The 21,607-nt window shown below is 38.9% G+C and overlaps 2 protein-coding genes across 4 annotated transcripts in view; one reads left to right on the forward strand and one right to left on the reverse strand.

Moving 5' to 3' along the window:
* Nucleotides 1–481: 481 nt before the first annotated feature.
* On the reverse strand, nt 482–16,284 carry LOC103154729 (malate synthase-like). Of its 2 annotated transcripts, none has more exons than XM_016663004.1 (15): nt 15,884–16,284; nt 12,049–12,210; nt 11,766–11,984; nt 10,371–10,461; nt 10,176–10,252; nt 9,908–10,018; nt 6,305–6,364; nt 3,834–3,990; nt 3,559–3,757; nt 2,693–2,771; nt 1,999–2,091; nt 1,833–1,905; nt 1,575–1,642; nt 860–984; nt 482–779 (listed from the first exon to the last, which is right to left on the reverse strand). In XM_016663004.1, the coding sequence occupies exons 2-15, from the start codon at nt 12,163–12,165 to the stop codon at nt 605–607; spliced, it is 1,644 nt and encodes a 547-aa protein (XP_016518490.1). In that variant the 5' UTR covers nt 12,166–12,210; nt 15,884–16,284; the 3' UTR covers nt 482–604. The 2 variants fall into 2 exon arrangements, with proteins under 2 accessions (XP_016518490.1, XP_007576185.1); XM_007576123.2 differs by lacking the exon at nt 15,884–16,284 and adding an exon at nt 12,883–12,978.
* The window catches only part of hars (histidyl-tRNA synthetase), an 8,759-nt gene continuing 2,352 nt past the window's right edge, over nt 15,201–21,607 (forward strand). Inside the window, exons 1-9 of one of the 2 annotated variants that reach the window (XM_007576125.2) lie at nt 15,312–15,401; nt 17,522–17,852; nt 17,966–18,058; nt 18,914–19,033; nt 19,117–19,212; nt 19,323–19,448; nt 19,536–19,643; nt 19,714–19,812; nt 21,160–21,253. In XM_007576125.2, the coding sequence (XP_007576187.1) occupies nt 17,742–17,852; nt 17,966–18,058; nt 18,914–19,033; nt 19,117–19,212; nt 19,323–19,448; nt 19,536–19,643; nt 19,714–19,812; nt 21,160–21,253 (847 nt within the window). In that variant the 5' untranslated portion in view covers nt 15,312–15,401; nt 17,522–17,741. Of the gene's footprint in view, nt 15,402–17,521; nt 17,853–17,965; nt 18,059–18,913; nt 19,034–19,116; nt 19,213–19,322; nt 19,449–19,535; nt 19,644–19,713; nt 19,813–21,159; nt 21,254–21,607 lie in introns of both variants that reach the window. The other variant, XM_007576126.2, reaches the window with a different exon arrangement.

Consider the following 21,607-nt stretch of genomic DNA (forward strand, 5'->3'; position numbering starts at 1 on the left):
CAAGTCATTGACCTTACAGCAATCCCTCATACTGAACATCGTATAGCGACAGTGGAGAGGAAAAAACTCCCCTTGAACAGGAAGAAACCGCCAGCAGAACCAGAACTTTTTATTTTTGGATTAATTAGTAGCCATGATTGTTATTATCCTACAACTGTGTGTTTTAATCTTGTTTGGGTAGCGAAGCCTCTGCTGTCTGGTGTCATGCATTGATTCTCTAAAGTTCAGTTTTGATAGAATTTAGCCTGCTGTTAGCTCACAGTTAAACTTGTAGGTGATCGCGTATTAGTTTGGTATTCACAGTTTTGAGACTGATTCAGAATCACTTGTGGACATTGATTAAATACTGTAAATTTTAATGTACAGACCTATCACTTTTAGCTAATTTAGCCCTTCATGTTGTTTTGCTGTATGAAGAGTCTCACACTGTATTATTATGGAATTGGAGTCATTTTCTGACCAGTAATTTGAAAGCCTAAGCTGGACTAGTAAGGGAAATTTATTGGCACATTTCTCTGAAGGATTGCGTTACACAGAATTAGCTGCATACATGTCATGACTTTTAGGTCTGTTGGTTTTCCATCACTCTGCTCCTGGTTGCCCCTCATAGCTTGGCTCGTTGTCTTCCTGTTTCCACCGCTGCCTCCTCTTCTCTCAGGTTCTGGGAGGTGAGAAAAGTGTGGTCCAAGTTCAGGTAAGAGGTGATGAACTCTGGGAAATGTCTCTTCAGAACCACCTCCAGGAACATGTCTGCTGCCGTGTGTAACCTCTGTTCAGTCCTAAAGCAGATAAAACACTTTAAGGAATTAGAGCAATTAAGGAGAAGAAAAGCCTAAGTCCTTCACTGCAGCATGCTTACCTTTCAGAGGGACACAGGTGGCCAAGTTCAGTGCTGACCTCCTTGGTGAGTTCAGTGACGATCTGCCTGCTCACCACCCTGCCGTCATCTTCTAGTCGAGCCTGGTGTCGGATCCACTGCCACACCTGGCACAGCCGTTTGCTAAGTTAAAAGCTGTTCTGCAGAACTACTTTATCCTACTCAGTCCAGTTTAGTTTCTGTTCAAGAATCATTGTGTCCATTGTTACTGGTAGATAGTTCTGTTTTTTATTTTGGTCCATTTTAATGCCAATCAGGACCTTCTCAGTAAAAGAAGTAGAACTGTTGGGCTGTAAACTAAGAACTCTACTAGAGTTCTTCTTTGGTGAGTTCTACTTCATAAAATCAGACAAACAAAAAGTATAATATATGAACTGTTCATTCACTTTACCCAAAGGTACTCAAAAGTTTTCTGAGGTCCTGATTGCCTGTTAGGACATATTGTGGATATTTTTCAGTTGTCTGTGTCACTGTCCTGTTTAAGGCACCAGGGCTGGAATTAGTAGAAATTCATTTTGATGTGTGGTCTGTTAGTCTACCTGAGTTTGCAGATCCCTAAAAGAAACAAACATGTTTTATCTGTGTTGCAGTCTGTCTTATTCAGTTTATCATGTGTTTGGCTCAAAGCAGGTTCTGTTGGACATGTCAACCTTCCACCACTCCTGTTTCCCGTGAGAGGATTGTCTCTGGAACCTACCTGGGATCTAGAAATCTCTGCGGTGGCCGAGTCTTCCACCTGGCCTCTGTAGAAAAAATGGCCTTTACCTGGAAAACAGCACTATGGTCCTCTTACAGCACTACTATTAAAAAGTTAATCAGAGTTTCTAAAATTGTTTCATTATGTTAAGCAAGTTTTTAGCATCATTTTTAGCAGGGAACGGCTCCTGGTGGTTCAGGACTCAACAGAGAACATGGTGCACCTCAGTGAGAGCAAGCATCTCAGTATGTCTCTCACCTGATAGCCATGCATTAATAAACAGGACACCCACTGCAATGTTATACTTAAGCCCATAAAGAGTGACTCCTCCCTGAGGAAAAAGGCAACAACAAATCATGCACTGTTAAACCTTCTTGCTACTTTGTTCCAAACAGTCTAAAATCTAACCCCTGATTCCACTAACAGAGGGCATGGACAGCAGGTCCTCAGGAGTCACACTGACATTGTCCCGGAGCTGGTGGAGCTGGTTGTCACCCTCAGTGTGAAGCTCAAACAGCTGGAGGAAAAGAAACATCACCTCTCATGTTAAGATGCCAACTTACTGCAATGTAACAACCCGAAACCATGAGAAATCATTTCCAACTTTTTTCATCACTACTGTGACACATAAGCTGTAAAATTCAAGTGAAGCACAAATTCATCTAGAAAGGGGGAAGAGTGCAAAGCAGTTTTGGAAATATTAAATATTTCACAATTTAATATTGTGAAATATTAAATCATACATTCTAATCTGCTAATCAGTTATGCATCAAATGCTTTTTTAGTTTTACTTGAGTCATTTTTTGGGGGATTGTAACTGTTTTCTTTTACTTGAGTAAAAATATGTTAAAGTGGTGCTACTCTTTGGGTGATGTACTCTGGTATTTTGAGCAGACATCCCTTTTTGAAATTGCAGAATTAGATTCATTATAATTTCTAGATATTAAATATATTTAGATATGAAAACTAAATGAATTTTCTCTCTTTCAGTTGAATTTGATATGTGGGACATAAACAGGAAATGAAATTTTGAAATCAAATCATGGTCCTTTTTCATAGAACAAAAACTACTGAGAGCTGCCTTTTGCAGTACTAAAGCAGTATAATGAGGTACTCACTTCTTGCATGGGTTTAATCAAATTCATGTCATACACCATGAAGCCATCAACACCTGCCTTGATTTCCAATAACTTCAGCCTGAAGAACAGAAAAACAGGAACAGAAGATATTTACCCAAAAGAAAGAAGAGTTACATTAAAAAGAAAAAAAACCTTTTTTTTTCTTTCTAGAAAGTACTATTGCATTAAGTTATGGGAATTACATGAAAAGAAACAAGTGGTAAAATCCAGCTCTTCCAACAAAACACGGCATCACCGTGTTTCAAAAATGCATCTAGTGTGTACCAACATGGAGCAGAAAATGAACCACTGTGTATTCATTGTCAGCCACCTGCCTCCAAACATGCTTTTTATGTGTATCAACTCTGATTTTAACATAACCAGATCATAAATAATGCTGAAATCCTATTATATAAATAAAATAAATAGCCCAGAATTGGTAAAGTAAGTTTTGGCCATTGCTAAACACCTTCTGTCAGCCGGAGATCCAATAAAGCCAAAATTAGCAACTGGTGTGTCTGATACAAAACTTTTAGTTTAATAGAAAACTGACTGGAAAACACTGAAGGAGAAAGTAATATTGTGTCATATAAGAAAAAATAATTTTCCCTAAAACAAAAATTGTAAAACTGTGTTACAAACAATAACATACAGTTACTTATTTATGGGTTTCTATCTTGTTAATTTTTTAATAAAAATGAGCTCAACTGTCCTCACACCTCCTCTGTAAAACCACTCCATCTGTGCACGTGCGTACGTGCGTGTGTGTGTATTGCATTTTCTCCTGTGTTTGAAACTCCATGATGATGCAGCCTCACACAGAGCCAGAGGAAACCCCTCAGGTTGTGGCGTTGTGCTGTTTGTACCTTTCCACAGAGTCTAGCACTGTGCTGTAGGCGTGTGTGTGCTGGCCGTGAGGAAGCAGCGAAGCAGCCATGCCTCCTGTGGCCAGCGCTCCCCGTCTGTGACACGTCTGAACCAGCAGGTCCATGTAGCTCCGCAGAAAACGTTTCTCCATGTTCACGTACTTGCTGCGGTCCGGCAGCAGGAAGTCCTGACGATGACCTGCAGGATGTGACCCCTTGTGACCCTTTGTGCTCTGTTGGTTATGTTAAAGTAGCAGGCGCCACATGGGGCTCACCAAACTTATTGACGAAGGAAGCAGAGTAATCCCAGATGCCACAGTTGAGCCCTGCTGAGTGTTCCCGCAGCTCATAAAGAATCTCCTCCATTTCAAACGTTGCCAACACGTTTTCTATCAGCACCGTCGCCTTGATGCATCCTAGTGGAAGACCCAGCTGCACATAAACACACACGCAGACACGCGCACACACACATACATTCATACAGACAACCACAAACCCAGAAGAAATACTTCCATTGAGGTCATTTACATTTATATTTATTCTGTAAAATAATCCTAAAACAACCTGGCTATCGTCTGCAGTTCAACACAGAAGACAGCCGGGTAGAGTGAAAACAATTTCCTAATTTATGAAAAATGATTGTCTCCTGATTGATGTAAAGTATGTTAGGTGTTCTTCAAAAGACACCATGAATTATTTTTATCTCACCACCTTACAAATGAAAATCAATTTTTCTTCAAGAAAGCCCGTTCTAGTGAATTTGATTTCCAAGGTGGCCTAGAGCTGAGTGTCAGCATGGGTTAACCAATCAGATGTTTGGGTTTATTCTAACATCTGATATTGATTTCAGGTGTGACTGACACTATTTCTGCTCTGTCATTTAGACCAGACTTCTCACTGCTGCTGTATTTCCTGTTCTAATGTCAGATTTGCTCTTATTAAAAATAATGGATTTATTTTTACACTTTTACTGAACATATAAAATAGTTTAACAATTCTCCTAATAACTTATTAAAAGTCCTTTTTTGGAGTCAGACCTTCTGTTGTGTCCAGGTGAAGATGTTGTTCCACAGCCTGGCCTCCACCAGGCTCTCCACCTGCAAGTTAGGGCAAAACTGAAACATGCAAACATCCCACCAATAAACCGCATGAAGATGTCGTTATATGTGGCAAAAGTACAGTGAAGCAACAAAATAAAAATTACTGATAAAACATGTTGCTTTAATACCTTCAGTATTAAAACCACATATGCTGCTAGATGCTGCAGGAAGCTAGAAAAGGCTGTTTTGTAAAACTCCTATGAATCTTTTTCTTTCAAGGTCCTAAAATTCTTTACAAACCATTGATTAATTTCTTTTATAGTGTTGCAAACATTAGGCTGTAATCAGCCACCATAATAAAGGCTCCTCCTCTGATGAATGTCCAGGTTTAGCAAGTATAATATCTCTAAGATTACTTTGTATATTAGTTCTAAATTAATCTGAACAAACTTCATACTTGTTGGTTTGGGTAAAAATGAGCTCTAAATTACTGTGGACAAGATCAGTGACTGCTTTATTTGATATTTATCAATCTAAAACTCAAGGTTACCTTGAATGATTTATAATTAAAGTATTCAGTTTGGTTCTACTTATATATTCCATGTGAATTCATCACTGGGTTACAGAAACTTGATAGACATTATTAGTTGGCCTCATTATTAGTGACCTGTTTGCTCCATGAAGATAAAATGTATGTCCCCTTTAAATGCCATGAATCTCCACCATCTTAATAAACTTAATATAATCTCTTTAAAGTGTTTGCAGTGTTTCAGATTATTTTTATGGAAGGGTGAAGCGCAAAAGTCACAACAGAATTCATTCTCGTGTTACTATAAACTTGCTTTTTACACTTAGTTGACCCTTCTGGGCCGCCATAGAATTTATTCTGACATGTCTTAGCTTTCCTTTGAAACCAATCGGATTCATTCAGCTGCTGTAGTTGTGAAAAAATGCTCCGTTTATGTTGGATAAATCATTTCAGGGAGGAAACATCCTGAAATATCCAGATAACAGCTTATTTATGATGGAAACAGATGAATATGTTTCCTTATACCCAGGTGTGAAAGTAGTTTTAAATTCTGGGGGATACTATGACAAAAAAAAAAATTATATCTATCTGTCTGTCTGTCTGTCTGTCTGTCTATCTATCTATCTATATATATATAGATATATAGCAATATATGAAGCAATATATATATTGATTCTTTGTGTGCTTTGGAGTTTCTGTGCTGATAAAAGCTGGTAGCTCTTGAATTGCTACAAAACAAAGCTGTATGTCCCTCAGTCCACTGTCTGCAATGTCAACACGTTGAGATGCCATGAGACCTAAATTCTGAACTTCATGGCATGGAGTTCATCCCAGTTTTNTTATCTCACCACCTTACAAATGAAAATCAATTTTTCTTCAAGAAAGCCCGTTCTAGTGAATTTGATTTCCAAGGTGGCCTAGAGCTGAGTGTCAGCATGGGTTAACCAATCAGATGTTTGGGTTTATTCTAACATCTGATATTGATTTCAGGTGTGACTGACACTATTTCTGCTCTGTCATTTAGACCAGACTTCTCACTGCTGCTGTATTTCCTGTTCTAATGTCAGATTTGCTCTTATTAAAAATAATGGATTTATTTGTACACTTTTACTGAACATATAAAATAGTTTAACAATTCTCCTAATAACTTATTAAAAGTCCTTTTTTGGAGTCAGACCTTCTGTTGTGTCCAGGTGAAGATGTTGTTCCACAGCCTGGCCTCCACCAGGCTCTCCACCTGCAAGTTAGGGCAAAACTGAAACATGCAAACATCCCACCAATAAACCGCATGAAGATGTCGTTATATGTGGCAAAAGTACAGTGAAGCAACAAAATAAAAATTACTGATAAAACATGTTGCTTTAATACATTTAGTATTAAAACCACATATGCTGCTAGATGCTGCAGGAAGCTAGAAAAGGCTGTTTTGTAAAACTCCTATGAATCTTTTTCTTTCAAGGTCCTAAAATTCTTTGCAAACCATTGATTAATTTCTTTTATTGTGTTGCAAACATTAGGCTGTAATCAGCCACCATAATAAAGGCTCCTCCTCTGATGAATGTCCAGGTTTAGCAAGTATAATGTCTCTATGATTACTTTGTATATTAGTTCTGAATTAATCTGAACAAACTTCATACTTGTTGGTTTGGGTAAAAATGAGCTCTAAATTACTGTGGACAAGATCAGTGACTGCTTTATTTGATATTTATCAATCTAAAACTCAAGGTTACCTTGAATGATTTATAATTAAAGTATTCAGTTTGGTTCTAATTATATATTCCATGTGAATTCATCACTGGGTTACAGAAACTTGATAGACATTATTAGTTGGCCTCATTATTAGTGACCTGTTTGCTCCATGAAGATAAAATGTATGTCCCCTTTAAATGCCATGAATCTCCACCATCTTAATGAACTTAATATAATCTCTTTAAAGTGTTTGCAGTGTTCCAGATTATTTTTATGGAAGGGTGAAGTGCAAAAGTCACAACAGAATTAATTCTCGTGTTACTATAAACTTGCTTTTTACACTTTGTTGACCCTTCTGGGCTGCCATAGAATTTATTCTGACATGTCTTAGCTTTCCTTTGAAACCAATCGGATTCATTCAGCTGCTGTAGTTGTGAAAAAATGCTCCGTTTATGTTGGATAAATCATTTCAGGGAGGAAACATCCTGAAATATCCAGATAACAGCTTATTTATGATGGAAACAGATGAATATGTTTCCTTATACCCAGGTGTGAAAGTAGTTTTAAATTCTGGGGGATACTATGACAAAAAAAAAAATTATATCTATCTGTCTGTCTGTCTGTCTGTCTGTCTATCTATCTATCTATATATATATAGATATATAGCAATATATGAAGCAATATATATATTGATTCTTTGTGTGCTTTGGAGTTTCTGTGCTGATAAAAGCTGGTAGCTCTTGAATTGCTACAAAACAAAGCTGTATGTCCCTCAGTCCACTGTCTGCAATGTCAACACGTTGAGATGCCATGAGACCTAAATTCTGAACATCATGGCATGGAGTGCATCCCAGTTTTCCATGTCTGGCATATAACCGTTCATTTCAATTGATTATCACTTCAATTTTTAGAGTTATTTTTTAAAAAAAGCCCAACTAGGGACAAGTGTTGCGAATTAGCTGCTGCTATTGCACCATGATGCAAACATGGGACTGCTGTTTTATTCAGTTTGTCTATGTTGATGTGTGTCTGTCCCTATCAAATAAACTTTATAATAATTTTACCTTTTAAACTGGTTATATTGATCAGTAAGCCTATCATGACCTGTTTGTTCTGAAGATCCTGCAGCTTCCACTTCTCTTCCTATCATGGCACCTCCTCACCCTGACTCTCACCCTGACAGGAGGAACCACAGAGCTCTGTTAGGCTAAAGCTCATCTTCTGAAGTTGGGATATTTTTCCTCCAACAGGTTCCAGAGGAATCACCTCAAACCAGATGTTGGACTGGATTTTATTTCACTGTCATTTGTGAATGTTAGAGCCTCATTTTTCAACAGTGGAGCTATGAAGGTTGAAAAAGGTCATTTTGGAGAAAGTCTCATTAACATCAATATTTCCACTAAAAAGAGGCAAAAAACTATTTTTTATATTAGACAATGAATTTGATTTCACATAATTATCGCAGAAGCCATTTGTTAGTTAAATACTTAATGAAACATCTTTACTGTGTTTGACGTTTGTTGTAAATAACGTATAGTCACAGACTAACAAGGTAAAGTTTGTCTTTTATTGAACGTTCAGAAGCTACAGCGGCTGTAAAGAGCCACAGCAAAGGTAAAAGAACCTGAACAGGTGATCAACTCTAAACCACTCGCACCTTTTTACTCTCTCTGACGTTTAAGCACACCCGTTGCCATGGCAACCGCCTGCGCCCCGCAAACCGAGCGAAGATTACGGACTGAACATAACATTCAGTCCGTTACGATATTAGGTTTTCAGGCTTGATATTTATTTTGCGATCATTAATAAGCCTCCCTGAACACAGCGGTGGTTGATTAGTTAATTTTTAACTCCTGCTCTGCTCGTTATTTTGGTAATGGAACCAAAACGCACAGAATTGCGCAACACCTTGTTGAAACAATAATCACTGAGATTATTATTGTTGTTGGGTCATTAATTTGAACACGTTTTGTTGATTTTGTTGTTGTTCTTGTGATAGAAAATTTCGTTTTTAGTCTTATTTTATTTCTGATGGAACTGATGATACTTTTTACCATTTATTTACTGATTATATCTGCTGTGTTTTTGTATTTTTGTAAGATGTGTTTTTCCATTAAATAAGTTTCCAGATAATGTTTAGATGTTTCCGCAGCCGTGATAGCAGAAGAGACCTGAAGACATCTTGGGTAAAATGCTTGACCTGGTAATTGTCGTGAAGGACTGATGTGTGGAATGTAGTTTGTACCCTGTTTGACCTGCACCCATGAGTAACTGACAAAGAAGAATTAGAAGTTTCTCCTGAAATCCTTATCAGTTCTCTTTCCTGCCATAAAATCATCCCCTCCAAAAGGTGAGGGATAGCTCATGAGGTGGGGGTCAGGATTGTCTCTGTGGTCCATCTGGGAGTAGAGATAAGATCAGACTTTGGATGGGTCTTTGTCTTGCTGTGACTATAACGATGTGAAGTGTGTTGTTCAGGGCTCTTCTCCTGACTGCACTCAGTGAGACGGGTCTTTGAACACTTTTGCCTTTGAATAAAGAAACTTAAAGACAAAGATTAATCTTTCTCTGCTTATTGAAACAGATTCTCATTCCTTCATAAAATTCCTATAACATTCTTTAATAAAGTTACGAACGTTTTAAGCGAGTCAGAGGAGGACGTGCTGGTCTCAGTGTCCTGGCGGCGTTCAGTTTGTCACCTAAAGCCGAGATCGACGCAAAACCTTCCGCGATCGACATATTGCACCGCTGCTCTAGCAAAGCACGAACAGTTCAGAAACAATATGAAATGGGAAAAAAGCGATTTATTAACTGATTAAGTCGTGTTTTAGATTGTTCTTGAAAAACTAATCAGTCACGGCTGATTAGTGGGTGAACTCACAGCTGCACAGTGAACCCACTGACTTTTTCCAGCAGACAGCCGCTCCACTCTCTTGCAGGTACTGCGTACCCCCGCTAAATCTTTTAGGGGTACGCAGTACCCTACAGTACCCCCTTACTTTCACCCCTGCTTATACCTGCGAATCTGCATATGGTTTGAGATACTGACTTGCAACAGCCACAGGAAGGCTGTTTGTGGCTTTGACTTTACCTTTGACAGGTAGAAAAATGGTCCACTCTGGTGTTCAAGCAGTGTCCTTCCACAGTGATACATGAGTAGGCCAAAGTCAAACAGAGGACCAGGAGCTTCCTTTCCCTCCACCTGATGGTTTTGGTTTCAGTAAATATCAACATGAAGACTTCCAAACCCCAGCTTTACTGTCCCCATGGCAAACACAATCATTTAGGTGATTTAAGTGACATCCATGCAGCCAAAGTAGCCTTAAGGAGCATAAATAAACGTAGCAGTAGCATGTTACCATCATGTTGTGCTCCACCATGTTCCAGGCCCGGGGACGCAACATCAGGACTGGAGCCCGGGAGATATGTGGGGCCCCTGCATTCCCACAAGAGAATCACAAAAACATCAGGACTCATCAGAACAAGTGTTCTGTCTTCTACTCTAACAAATACTGTAATGCAAAATGAACATGGCTGTAAAGTCAGACACTCACCAGGGAGTCGGTTGTTCACTGCCAGAATGACATTGTGAATCCCTTTGATCTGGTTGTGGAACGTTGGGCAGTTCCCATCATCAAAGTCAACCTGAGAAAAGTGAAAAGAAGATTTCATTCAACTAAAGGTTATAACCAGGGAAATGTTGGCAGCATTAGTTTTAAACAATGCTCATGAACGAAAACTGCCCACTTAGAGAACCCATCAGTGAACTGAGACATTGCTACAATGTGTGCATCTGTGCAGAGAACATAAAGATAAGCTGAACACATGTAGTGTGAATGTTACACATAGAGATGAGTTTCAGATCAGAGCCTGAAGCCCGACTTTAGATCTGCAGCAGGATAAACAAACATCCACCTCTTTGCTCATTTTGGGTTTATCTTCTGCTAATTGCTTTCAGCATTCTGAATCCAAAGGTTTGGGTTCATGGTAATAGATGTCAAAAAGGGCAATAGCTTCAGATTCAATAAATAATTAATTAATTTCACAAATAGATATTAATAAATTTTAATGGCCACTGATTCCTCCACATGGTTCTAAAGCACATGGTGCTGTGTAGTCTGAAAGTCATTCTGCTCTTATTGGCTGCTGTCTGTAAAGTTACACAGTCATAAATTAATAGCAGTTATTCAGGTTACTTAGCCAGAAGAGAAAAAATTACAGCGTTCATTTATTTAACTCATATTTTCACAATTTATTACTACTAATTACCAACAATTGCCAAATGTCAATTCATAAGCATTATTTAGCTCCAAAGTAAAGACTTAGCTCTGAGTTAAATATTTGACTAGAATGTGAACATTCAGATAGCATAAATACTTAGGTTCAAGCTAAATATTTTTTTCATATTAATTTTGGAACTAAATATTTAACTTTCTAATGAAATATTTATCTCAGGAAATGTAACATTTATGACATGATGACAATATGACTCCATTTTTCTCATACAGGTTAAACAACCCAAACTATTGATGTTCACCTTCGACACTTTACTCTTAAATGACTTCTGAAAACAGCACTAGATTTGATTTAGGGGTGTCAGAGTTAAAGGCAAGTGAACAAAAAAATCACACCACACCTTTCAGATTTGATTTTTTTTAAAGATGAAAATCATGTATCCTTTTCCTTCCACTTCACATGTGTGTACTTGTGTCTGTTGGTCTGACCCATAAAATCCTTCACATCATATTACAACCACAAACTTGACCACACAGTTGAAGAGCATATGTGCTTGTGATGGGTGCATATTGTGTTTTTATTTTAAACATGGAAATAATAATAAAAACTACATACTGCATACTGGACAAGACATCAAAAATAGCAAAGAAACCCTCACTTGCTTAGTGCAATCCTCAAACCGTTGTGTGATGAAAGCGGTGAAGGTTCTTTACCTGTATGCCCTGTGCTGGAGACCGCAGAGCCCTGATGAAGCGTGCGGTATCACAGGGAGCCATGTCTCCAATGTCCACATGCCTCTTTTGGAGCCTGGGGGGTACCGGGAGCACCCTCCAGTTTGGGTCTGCCCTTATGTGTGTGGTACTTTCCAAGAAATTTGGGAGTTCATCTGAAAGATCCAGATGAGCTTTTCTGGACACTCTCAGCTGGAGGATCTGAAGAAGAAGAAGATAAGCTGCTCATTCCTTGAGCCCATAAAGGGCCTGTGAGCTGTTTTACCTTCTCCACCTCCTCATCAAACGTGGAGATCAGCTCATGCAGGAAGTGAAGGGATCCGGTGGTGAAAAGGGCTGCACTCTCAGCTTCTAACCCTGTGGGAGGAGGAGACAGCTCCATGTTGTGTGGATTTACTCCTGTCCTGTCAGAGGGTAAGTCTGTGGACTGTTAGGAACACAACAATATGAGACGTTTGTTAATACTGGAATAACTAGAATCAAAAAGGTGCACTGTGACTTTATGCTCTAAAATGCAGGATCAGTAAATGTTCAAAATGATGAAATGCTTAATAAAATTAATACATCACTGACATAAGAACATTGACAACAAGAGGCCCTCTCTTGCAGAGAAAATAAGAGCAGAGTTATTCTTCACACCACCCTGCTGCATGAAAGGTGGTGTTGTATGTAGAAATTGGGTTCTAGATCATTATTAATGTAAAACCAAAAAGGGTTTCCAGTTAGGGAGTTAAGCCAACAGCTGCTCAAAGCAGAGACAATCAAGGAACAATTAATCTACATGTGAACTGATGAAACTTGATGAGCTGTAGACATTGACTGAACCAGAGCAGAAACAACAGTAGAGCTTCAACCAATGAGTTGCAGGTATCACAACTCAGAGCCGTGGATAGCAGGAAGTCTGGACTCCACTCACTTCATAAGTTTTTTATCTCCACAGTAAAGTTCTCCTGTCCTGAGCCACTGCTGGGCACTGAAACATCAGCTTACAGTCTGATGAAAGGCTTTACTTCAACCATTCTCTAATAGAAAATTAAACTCAACGTAGTTATATTTAATCTGATTTTAGCTTCTTAATAAAGTTTACAAACATACTTACAAAAGCTGTGGAGACAGGCGTGTTAACTGCACTGCTTTGGACTTTGAATGTTTGTTCACTATGATCCCTGTTTGAACAGGAAAATGTCGCCTTTCAAATGGAGTTTAAAGTCCTAGCAGGAAGAATTTTGCACATATTTTGCTCATCAGTGATTCTGGAAAAGAGTGACAAAACAGGTCCTATGGATAAAGCACAAAATTTTAATAAAATATACACAAAATATAACTTTTTGAGATATCTGACTAAACTAACCAGGGCCATGTGAGCACAACAATGTATGTTTCACTGGTTTTTGCTGAATATTTTTCATTTAAAACTTTGTAGTAGGTGGATGGTGTCTGTAAAAACCCTTGTCCTGGAGCAGAACTCGATACATTATAATAGTTTAAAACAAATAAAGGAATACTAAGATAATATATTATGACAATTAAATATTCAGATAAATAGTTATAAAAGTATCAATAAATTGAATAAAAATATTTTTTATATATTTTCCAACTCCATTGAAATTTGTCCCAAGTTTTTGTCAACACCATCAGACATAAAAAGAATGTAAAAAGAACAGGCATTATTGGGGGGCACCTTCTGAGGACCCCATGGCCACTTCCCTTCTCTTCTTTTGTTAAGAGGGCTACGCAGCTCTAGTTAGCTTAAGTTATTCTTTAATTTTTTCTTCTGTTTTATTCTTAAGTTGCTCGTCACAACCATGATGTGTCAACACCATAACTGACAATTTACAAAATTTTGATGAAACTTTGTGAAATAAAGGATGCTTAATTTTAGTATACTGTAAAGATTTTAGGGACCAGATGAACTACAATATGGCCTCCTTTAGAATAACATCATATAAATTGAGGTAGTTTGGATTTTTGACTCCATCAGAGATTTTAACTGACAGTGTGACTCTTTCAGTGATATTGTTGACAAACCTCACTTAAATGTGCAATTAATTCATTTTAATGTATATTACATAAATGGCATTACTTCACATGTATCAAGTATTTAATTTTACTCACTAGTTTGTCACCTTCTCTATGTCAACTCCGTCATGCACTGTCAACTCCATCAGATGGACTTTATGTTGGTTTTTGTTTTAAATTATATATTTTTTTCTTTCTTGAGAAGCATTTGTCTGTAAAACTGAGTAAAGATATCACTAATAGGGTCATTAAAAATAATTTTGTATTTATTTTTGTCAGATGGTGATGACAAAGTTCTGGGTTAGGTCGATTAAAAATGTTAGTTTCAAAAAATGTTGCAGCTGGGAGCCTGCACCTTAGCATCTTTACATTTCCAAAACATTATTTGTCATATTTGTATACATAAAAATTGGGGGGGAAATTTAAACCCATTTTGTCCCACTTCTCAAGAATCACAGTAATTTATTTTTAGAGAAAGAAGTGGATCATCTGTGACATGATGTACTTCTAAATTGCCAAATATAGATAAGAATGATTTCAAAACATTACTGCTAAATTAAAGTGTAAGAAGTAATTTAACAAACAAAAACCCAACTTTCATGTGAACATAACAGTTTTACTTGCTGTACTCAGATAACTTTATTCTGTTCTATTCAAATTCTTGCTGTTAAGTTACTTTACACAATTCCTCTCTTTCTGACTGCTCCCTGCTCCCCTATAAAAGGGAGAGAGACACCAGAATTGGGGGAGACTTTATTGGCTTTATCCCATCTGATGGTCTCTAAACTTTGACTAACTTAATCCCTAAATTTTGGACCTGCTTACTCTGTAATTACATATGTTTACCTACAGTATTTATTAAGTCTGTCTGACAGAGTCTTCACTTATGCATCCCACAGAGGCATATTATAGACAACCCCAAAAATACCCATCATAAATTTTACAAAAGTTCAAATGTAGTGTCCTATAGTGCATACTCAATGCCGGCACACTGGATCTTGATGCTGGTTGACAGGAAAGAAACCAACTCTGAATCTGTTCCCACGATGCTGCCTTAGCCTCTGAGTCACAGCACACCTTTTTGATTCTTTCTCAATTTTCCTCTGAGGAAGAGTCAGAAAGAAAAAAAAGAGCACATGAAGGAAAGAAAAAAGAAATCTTTAAATAAATGGACAAAGGAGAAAACAAGAGGGAGCAAATAAAAAAAACTAAATACAATACAATGTATGGCAAATTTTGAAAAGTAAATAATTTGATAAAATGTGACAGTAGTAAAAATTAGTTTACCAAGCCATTTATTTAATTTGATGCTTACTGCCAATTTTGGCAGGATCAGTCCATCATATAGTAAACCTTCACAATGGAGTATTTTGTTTTGAAAATACGGAGCGGAAGCTGTTGTTGCGAGTGTTTCCGCCTTTGTCTGCCCAGACAGGATTTTGACAGCAGTTGCACAGCTCCACGCTGCAGGCAGTGTGATTTGCTTCAAGTAGACCTTCATGAAAAGCCATGGAAGACAAAGCTCAGATTCAGGAGGCCATTAAAGTCCAGGGAGAAGTCGTTCGGAAGCTAAAATCCGAAAAGGCGAGCAAAGAGCAGGTCAGTCCCCACATTTAGTTTCCCATTATGGCTGGATAGGTTGCAACATGCGGTGAAGTTCAGAGCTGAAAGGAAAGGGAGCTCTCTATCAATAACATCACTCACAGAACAGACATCCACATTCACTGTCATCAATGTTCAGCCCGGATGGAAAACCATGCGCTAAAACCCTTATTTTTTTCAACCTTCGCTGTTATTCAACCACGGCCTTCAATGGACCGCATATTCAATATTCAATTGCCTATTTTTGAGTCCATAAGTGCGACAGAAAGGAAAACTCCCGGAACTGTGTTCCTGTCCGATAGAAAAAGTGAGCGACAGAAGCCGGTGTTTTCCCCTAGCTTAAGCTAACCGGCTTACTGCTAGCTGGAGCGGCTAATGCTAACACGGTGACATCTGGGGGATTTAAACAGACTTCTTGTGCTTTAAACTAAAACTAACAATCTATCTTAAAAGTCCACTTTGATTTTAAACATATTTACTTTAATGAGCCACAGCTGATGCAATAAGATGTGGCTGTTACCGAAGATTTGTCCTCACCCCTCCTTCACAGCTGCCCGACAACCCTGCAGGTTAATAATGAAACACCAGGACACAATAACGGCATAATTTCATTCATATATGAATCAAACATGTCCTCCATGTTGTTGAAGGAGAGCTGCTGTTTTGCTCTGAACTTCCCTATCAGCTCCGGTGGAGCTGAAACACAGACTGCTGATGTATGAACCCAGGATTAAATGAAAGGAGCAGCCATCACGCTTTTCCTTTAAATGGGAAAAACTCCGCTATCCTGGGCTGACTGATCCTCATATGTACAGTTGAAACCAGAAGTTTACATACACTAAAGAGACGCACATTTTTTGTACTGCTCCAAGTTAAATCAGAACAAACTTCTCTGTTAACTTCTCTGTTACTCAAGTGACTCCTATTTGCTAAACTCAAAATTTTGTTGAAGGTAAATGCGTCATCTTATTTGGTGTGTGTAAACTTCTGGTTTCAAGAGTGTTTCCTTCTGTCAAGACTCATCTTTGTTTCTGTGTTCTGAAGTTGCTTTACCATAATGTATAAGCAGGGGAACCAATGAAGAGCTTCTGACCAATCAATTCATTTTACAACCTATGGCAGTAAAGTGAGAGAATTGTTCATTTACAGTTAATGTTTCACTTACCAAACATTAACTGTTTGGTAAATGAAACGGTTCATTTACCAAACTGAACTGTTTCAGGATGAAACAATTCAGTTTGACTTTAGAGGAGAGAAGAAACACTAAATGTTTCTATTACAAACAAAAATGTTTTTTTTTTGTTTTTTGTTTTTGCTAATGTTGAAAGCACACAATTTCACAATTTCAATGTTTTCATTAATGAAGAAGTGTGATTAACAATTTTTTTAAAGAGATAGAGTCCCAATTTCAAGGCGTTAAATCAGGAAGTAACTTATTTTTTTTACGTCATATTTATAAAACATTTGTATAACATCTGAAGGCAACATTGTTACCTGATTATGCTATAAAATGACACTGTGTGCCTGCAAAACACATAATACTGTCCATGTCCATTTAAACAAATATATTTTTGGAATTTCAATTTGCACTATTTTATGAGCAATGGAAACGCTGCTAGTGTTGAAGAAGCTGAACTCATAGCAGTTCCATTAAAACTCATATGTTAACTGGGAAGCATGGAACACTGTATTTATGGAAGCAGCATATAAACATGTGTCACTCTGCTCAACTCAAGCTGCACTACAGAGTATCTGCACCTAGCAGAAATTATTATTGTGTTACTTTGTCAGGTGGACTTTATTAATTTGCACCCGTTCCCCTGTAAATCAAACGGTTTTAAATCCTAAACCTTTGTGTCCAATCTACCAAGCCTTAGAGCAGGAACAGATGTATATTAATAAACAGAATCAGAAGCCAGTAAATGTTTGCTGTCTGTAGCTGCTCCAGGCTTTTTGAAGATATCTGCAGGTGTTTCTGGGTAGCTGTGGTCAGGCCTGATATAAGTTGTGTGTGTGTGACTGTGTACGGGGGCTGCATTTTTGATTGACTTGCTACATCTCATGTTCTGTCCTCCACGCTGTGGTGATGATGATGATGATGCCCCGCCCTTCCCTAGTGCTAGGGTTGCTTACCATTTTTCTCCTGTTCTTCCTGCCTGGCCCTGGATGACCTCTTCCTGCCGGACCCTTGACCTCCACTATCTTCCTCACCACCTGCGGGCGATCGGACCCACCTCACTTTCTCTTGGGAATACTGTTCCCATGACGCACTCCTGAACTCTACCTTTCCCACTCCTGGACATTTTTTTCCCTTCATATTTTTTGTTCCTGTGTCGGATGACCATGCTGGCTCTGTCCTTTGCTCGTGTCTGCTCTGGTCTGGCACCGTTTCGGACTGTACTCCGTCTGCAACCGCTCTGTTCTGCCTCTGGCATCACTGTGGCTCAGGTAGGCATGTCTGCATTGCAGAGTATTCTAGTTTATTCATTGTGGAACCAGACAAGGTAGTGTAATATGTTTTGCTTTGTGTGTGTGTGTGTGTGTGTGTGTGTGTGTTGTAGATTGATGAAGAAGTAGCCAAACTGCTTGAGCTGAAGGCTCGGCTGGGAGGAGGAGATGATGGCAAACATCAGTTTGTGCTCAAAACACCAAAGGTAAGTGTCTGTGGTTATCCTGAAGCTGTGTGAGCTGAACTATAGGCTGGGCTTTAGCGCCACCAATGGCTGTTTCTGATTATTTACAACAGGGTCTGCTACCAGCAGAGCCACAGTGGCTCTTTGGACCTTCCACCATGGCTCTGAATAATTTTGCCTTAAAATTATGAAAAACCAACTAATATTTTTAAATTGAGTTTGAATAAAAATGCAAAAGTAACAGGAAACATTTTTTAGATAGATTTTCCCCATCAGGTTGAACAGTGTGTTCTTATTTACTTCAAAACCCAAATATCCTCCATGCTAAAGGCGTATTGTTTTCTACGTTTGAAAATAGAATTAAAATGGGTTTTTTTAATTACAGATGCAACAGTAGATTTTTTTATAAAAAGTGATAAGCTGTTTATTTTTATAATTTCAAAGTAGATATAAAAATGTGTACTTGTCAAAGTAGAGACAAGTAGACAAAATAGAGGCTGATTTCTGATTTCTTTGAATCAAAAGTAGATTTCTGTGTTTGAAAAATGTATTTTATTCTTAGTTTTATAGCACATAACATTGTTTTAAAATCCACCAAAACAAAACAATAACTAGATTATCCCAGTTGATGACTCTCAGCATCCCCCTCTATTATTATCTGAACTTTCTTGAATTAAAAAAAAGCTGGAATAAATTACAAGTTGTTGGCTTGAATGATTTTATTTTTTAGTTTCTACTCATTTCCTAAAGAAGAGAAACACAGGTCTTCAGTGTTCAAAGTAAACCTGGCTGTCTGATTGGTGCATTTCCAGTTGAGCAGAGTCAAATGTGAATCTTACACATGAAATGTTGACGACATGTTTGGGTGTGATGCAGGGAACCAGGGACTACAACCCGAAGCAGATGGCCATCAGAGAGAGAGTCTTCAATACTATCACCCGCTGCTTCAAACGCCATGGAGCGGAGACCATCGACACACCTGTGTTTGAGCTAAAGGTGGGTGTGTGTCTCAGACTGGAGTCATGGTTCTGAGCTCATCTTGTTTCCAACATGGAGGTTATTCATCCTCGTCCCTGCAGGAAACGTTGACAGGGAAGTATGGAGAAGATTCCAAGCTCATCTACGACCTGAAGGACCAGGGAGGAGAGCTGCTGTCGCTAAGATACGACCTCACTGTATCCTGACCCCTTAACTCTGTGCTATCATGAAGCTAGCGGGCGTTCTGAGCCAATCAGAGGTTTAGGCTGATGAATTAGATTGACGTCCTTCACACTCCCTCCTCCAGGTGCCGTTTGCACGCTACCTGGCCATGAACAAGATCACCAACATCAAGCGCTACCACATTGCCAAGGTCTATCGTCGTGACAACCCTGCCATGACACGTGGCCGCTACAGAGAGTTCTATCAGTGTGTGAGTTCTCCTGTCACAGACGAGGGTGTTTGTTGCACTGGGCTGCTGCAGCGCAGTGTATGTTATATGCATGTGTATGTGTTTCAGGATTTCGACATCGCTGGTCAGTACGACGCCATGATCCCAGACGCAGAGTGTCTGAAGATTGTCCATGAGATCCTCAGTGAGCTGGAGCTCGGAGACTTCCGCATCAAGGTCAGTCTCCGCCTGCAGCTGAGAGCCCAGTAGATGTCAGTCACTTCCTGATCCCTTACCTCACTTCCAGGTCAATGACCGGCGCATCCTGGATGGGATGTTCGCTGTCTGTGGAGTTCCAGATGACAAGTTCCGCACCATCTGTTCAACGGTAGACAAACTGGATAAGGTGAGAAGGCTTGTTGGTGGAAAACCTTAATCGCATTAATCGATTATTGAAATAATCAACTACTTATTGATTGATTATTTGATTAATTGTTAACTGGACTATACAGAGTCAAAAAAGGCCATTTGCTGAAAGAACAACACACTCGGAGCAGCGATTAAAGCTGCTTAATTATTGCCATGACCTTTTTTGCCACTGGAGGAGTTCTACCCAGTGGGAGTTTGAGCTTCACCTGGTTGAGAAAATCAACAGAAAATCTCTTAAGCATATTTTGCTATGCAATCATTAATTTGCTAATCCAAAAATAATTACCAGATCAGCTCTACACTGCATTAGATCTAGCAGAGTATCGAAAGGATTTTCTTTAGCTGCAAATGCATCCTTTGTTGTAGATGTATGGTGGCTGACAGATGAAACTACATGCAGCAAAGGGCGAAACAAGCTGCAAACTCCAAAACACAAATGCAACAGAAAAATGATGCAAACAAAAAATGCTGCTGCAGTCACAGGAAATAGAAGCAAAATGGGAAAAAATAACAACCTCCCCCCCCTTAAAATATGAAAAGCTGCAAACACACTGCACAAAATGGAAGTACTCCAGACCACTGGGGAGAGTATGGAGAAGATAATGTTACCTATGTAAAAATGCTGCTAAAGGTTTTTGTGTTTCATTAAGACATTCGACATTACATGCATTTTCTTTCTCTTGGACGTCTCAATCAATTGTGACATCCTGTCTCTACTGAGGGTCTGTTCCTAGTCTGTTTACTGTTTGACTCCCCCTACTGGTCTGGAGCACTTCTGTTTTGTGGAGCGAGTTTGCAGCGTTTCATACTGGCGTTTCTACTGTAATTGCAAAATTTACACCTTTGCTCCTATTTCCTGAGCTGCAGTGTTTTTCTGTAGCTTTTGTTCTTTATGTTTTGGATTTAGTATTAGTCATGTGTTTGCAGTTCATTTTGCTGTTTGTTTTGTATTTGGATTTCTTCTTGACAAAGCATACGCTGAAGGAATACTAAGCTATAGTGTTTTAGACAATGAAATGCTTATTTTGTCTTTAAAGATAATTAAATTATTTATTTGCATCTTTTATTCTATTTCTAATATTGTATAACAGGCTTAAGTGGCTAAATGAAAAATCTGCAAAATCTGGCAATTTTTTTTATCTGATTAATCATCAGCATAAACAATTACTACAGTCATGGTTAGCTGGCTGCTGTTCTCCTGCTAGTAACTATATTTGCATGTGGTGTGTGGGTGGAGGTTCGTCTTACTGGTGAGACGAACCAAGATGCATATTCGGTCTGTCTGCCATCATTCAGCGCTAATGCATGTTTATTTCTCCTGCAGTTGCCCTGGCAGGAAGTGAGGAAGGAGATGGTGGATGAGAAGGGATTATCTGAGGAGGCTGCAGACCAGATTGGGGAATACGTCAGCCTGCATGGTGAGTCAGATAACACCTCCAGCAGGTGGCAGTCCCTACACCTTTAGGAGGCAAACCCTGTTTTTTGGTAGCGATACGTCATTATATAATGGTCATAAAATCTATGTTCAATTGTAGAAATTACAGAGACTCATTAGTGACAATGTTTGCCCCAAAGATGCAAGAGTGTTTTGCTAATGTTAACAAGAGAAGAGTTTCAAGTACAAAACACATCTTCAATGGTCATGGCTCCGACCTGTCAGACATGGAAGAAAAATATAGCTGATGAGGAAGAAACACTGAGGGCCGGAGCCTGGGGGCCTGGAGCCTGGGGGCCCGGAGCCTGGGGGCCTGGAGCCTGGGGGCCTGGAGCCT

This window comes from Poecilia formosa, unplaced genomic scaffold (assembly GCF_000485575.1).
Source record: "Poecilia formosa unplaced genomic scaffold, Poecilia_formosa-5.1.2 Scaffold397, whole genome shotgun sequence".
NCBI classification, from domain to species: Eukaryota; Metazoa; Chordata; class Actinopteri; order Cyprinodontiformes; family Poeciliidae; genus Poecilia; species Poecilia formosa.